General features: G+C 41.6%; 1 protein-coding gene across 1 annotated transcript; it reads left to right on the top strand.

Annotated features, from left to right (window-relative positions):
* Window positions 1–218: 218 nt before the first annotated feature.
* LOC130825300 (U-box domain-containing protein 26) lies at window positions 219–1,918 on the top strand. The gene has a single exon (XM_057690457.1). The coding sequence runs from the start codon at window positions 517–519 to the stop codon at window positions 1,813–1,815; it is 1,299 nt and encodes a 432-aa protein (XP_057546440.1). The 5' UTR covers window positions 219–516; the 3' UTR covers window positions 1,816–1,918.

Genomic DNA, 1,918 nt, shown 5'->3' with positions numbered 1-1,918 from the left:
CCCATAAAATATTTACTCTTTTTTTTCTTAATTTTGTATACCACTAATTTAATCGACTAGCATAAAATCAGCCTACACTTGGACACCGTTGGGAAAGTGCTAGAAATGCACAAAATTCATTACCCCAAGATTACATTGACACCATATCAAAAATTTATGCCAATCAAAATCAAATAAAATCAAATAAAACAAAATAACAAAATTACAAAAACCCAAAATTTAAAACTTTTCCTTAAATAACTTCATATCACACTCTACACAACTCCAAATTCATGTAGGCCCCATTTCTAGTCATACCTTTGACCAACCCAATAACAATTTTCTTTTTCCTTTTCTTTTCCAAAACAAAACCCATAAAAAAATCCCAATCACATTCTCCAACACCACACCCATTGCTGGATTAACCCTCATAAATGTCACACGTGTGGGCTTCCTCAAGTCAGAATAAAAACACCCTCTCCCCCTCTTCATTCCTTGCCAAACACAAATACTTGTTTCTATAATTTCAAAGTCCAAATGAGAGAAAGAAGAATTCCGGCGAGGATTCCGGTTGAACCATTAGAATCTGCCGGAATCCAAATCCCCTACCATTTCCGGTGTCCGATTTCACTGGAATTGATGCAAGACCCGGTTACTGTTTGTACGGGTCAAACTTACGACCGGTCAAGTATTGAAGCTTGGGTTGCTACCGGGAATACTACGTGTCCGGTTACCCGGGTCCCACTCGATGATTTTAGTCTCATACCTAATCATACTCTTCGCAGGTTAATTCAGGAATGGTGTGTTTCAAATCGGGCTTTTGGTGTTGAACGGATCCCCACTCCTAAACAACCCGCGGACCCGTCTTTAATCCGTTCTTTATTGAACCAATCTTCCTCCGGTTCAAACCCGATTCAGAATCGTATTTCAGCTTTGAGGCGACTCAGAGGACTCGCTCGTGACTCGGAAAAGAATCGTTCCATCATTTCATCGTTTAATATAAGGGATACCCTGGTAAATATTTTATTTAATAACTCCGACGAGTCCGATTCCGAGTCTGACTCGGTTTCGTCTGAGTTAAAATACGAGTCGCTTTCTCTTCTGGCAATATTCCCATCATCGGATTCCGATTGTAGTGCAATTGCATCTGACCCGTATAAGGTGGGGTATTTGGTGAGCCTACTTTTCCACCCGTCTTCAATCGATATCCGAGTCAACTCAGCCGCGTTAATTGAGTCAATAATCGCAGGAACAAAATCGTCCGATTTAAGATCGTTTATTTGCGATTCCGATGAAATTTACGTTGGTGTTATCTCACTTCTTACAAACCCAATTCCTTCCCCACGCGCTTTAAAAATCGGTGTGAAAACACTCTTCGCTCTCTGCCTAAGCAAACAACACCGTCACAAAGCAATTACCGCCGGTGCAGTTAACGCGCTCATTTCTCGGTTAACGGAGTTCGATAAATGCGATTGCGAACGCGCACTTGCCACCGTCGAACTCTTATGTAGGGTCCCACAAGGCTGTAGCGCGTTTGGTGCACACGCTCTGACTGTCCCTCTTTTAGTGAAGTTGATTCTTAAAATCTCAGATAGAGCCACTGAGTATGCAGCCGGCGCGTTGCTATCCCTCGCTTCTTCGTCGGAAAGATTACAAAGAGAGGCGGTCAACGCCGGAGTGTTGACTCAGTTGTTGTTGTTGGTACAGAGCGATTGTACCGAACGCGCTAAAAGAAAGGCACAAATGTTGTTGAAGTTGCTCCGTGATTCTTGGCCTGAAGAAAGTATTGGGAATTACTCTGATGATTTTAACTGCAGCGACGTCGTTCCGTTTTGATTATGGCGGAGGGATTTTATTTTTTGGAGGGAGGAATATTTATTTTTATTTTATTTAATTGATTAGGTGGTTTTTTAATTATTATTATTGGATAAATGGGGGG

The sequence above is a fragment of the Amaranthus tricolor genome, chromosome 1 (assembly GCF_026212465.1).
Source record: "Amaranthus tricolor cultivar Red isolate AtriRed21 chromosome 1, ASM2621246v1, whole genome shotgun sequence".
Classification (NCBI taxonomy): Eukaryota; Viridiplantae; Streptophyta; class Magnoliopsida; order Caryophyllales; family Amaranthaceae; genus Amaranthus; species Amaranthus tricolor.
This window is presented reverse-complemented; position numbering and strand designations above follow the sequence as displayed.

Bases quoted from the DNA above. Each gene is read 5' to 3' on its own strand.
- LOC130825300 (XM_057690457.1), top strand. From the start codon at position 517: ATGAGAGAAAGAAGAATTCCGGCGAGGATTCCGGTTGAACCATTAGAA.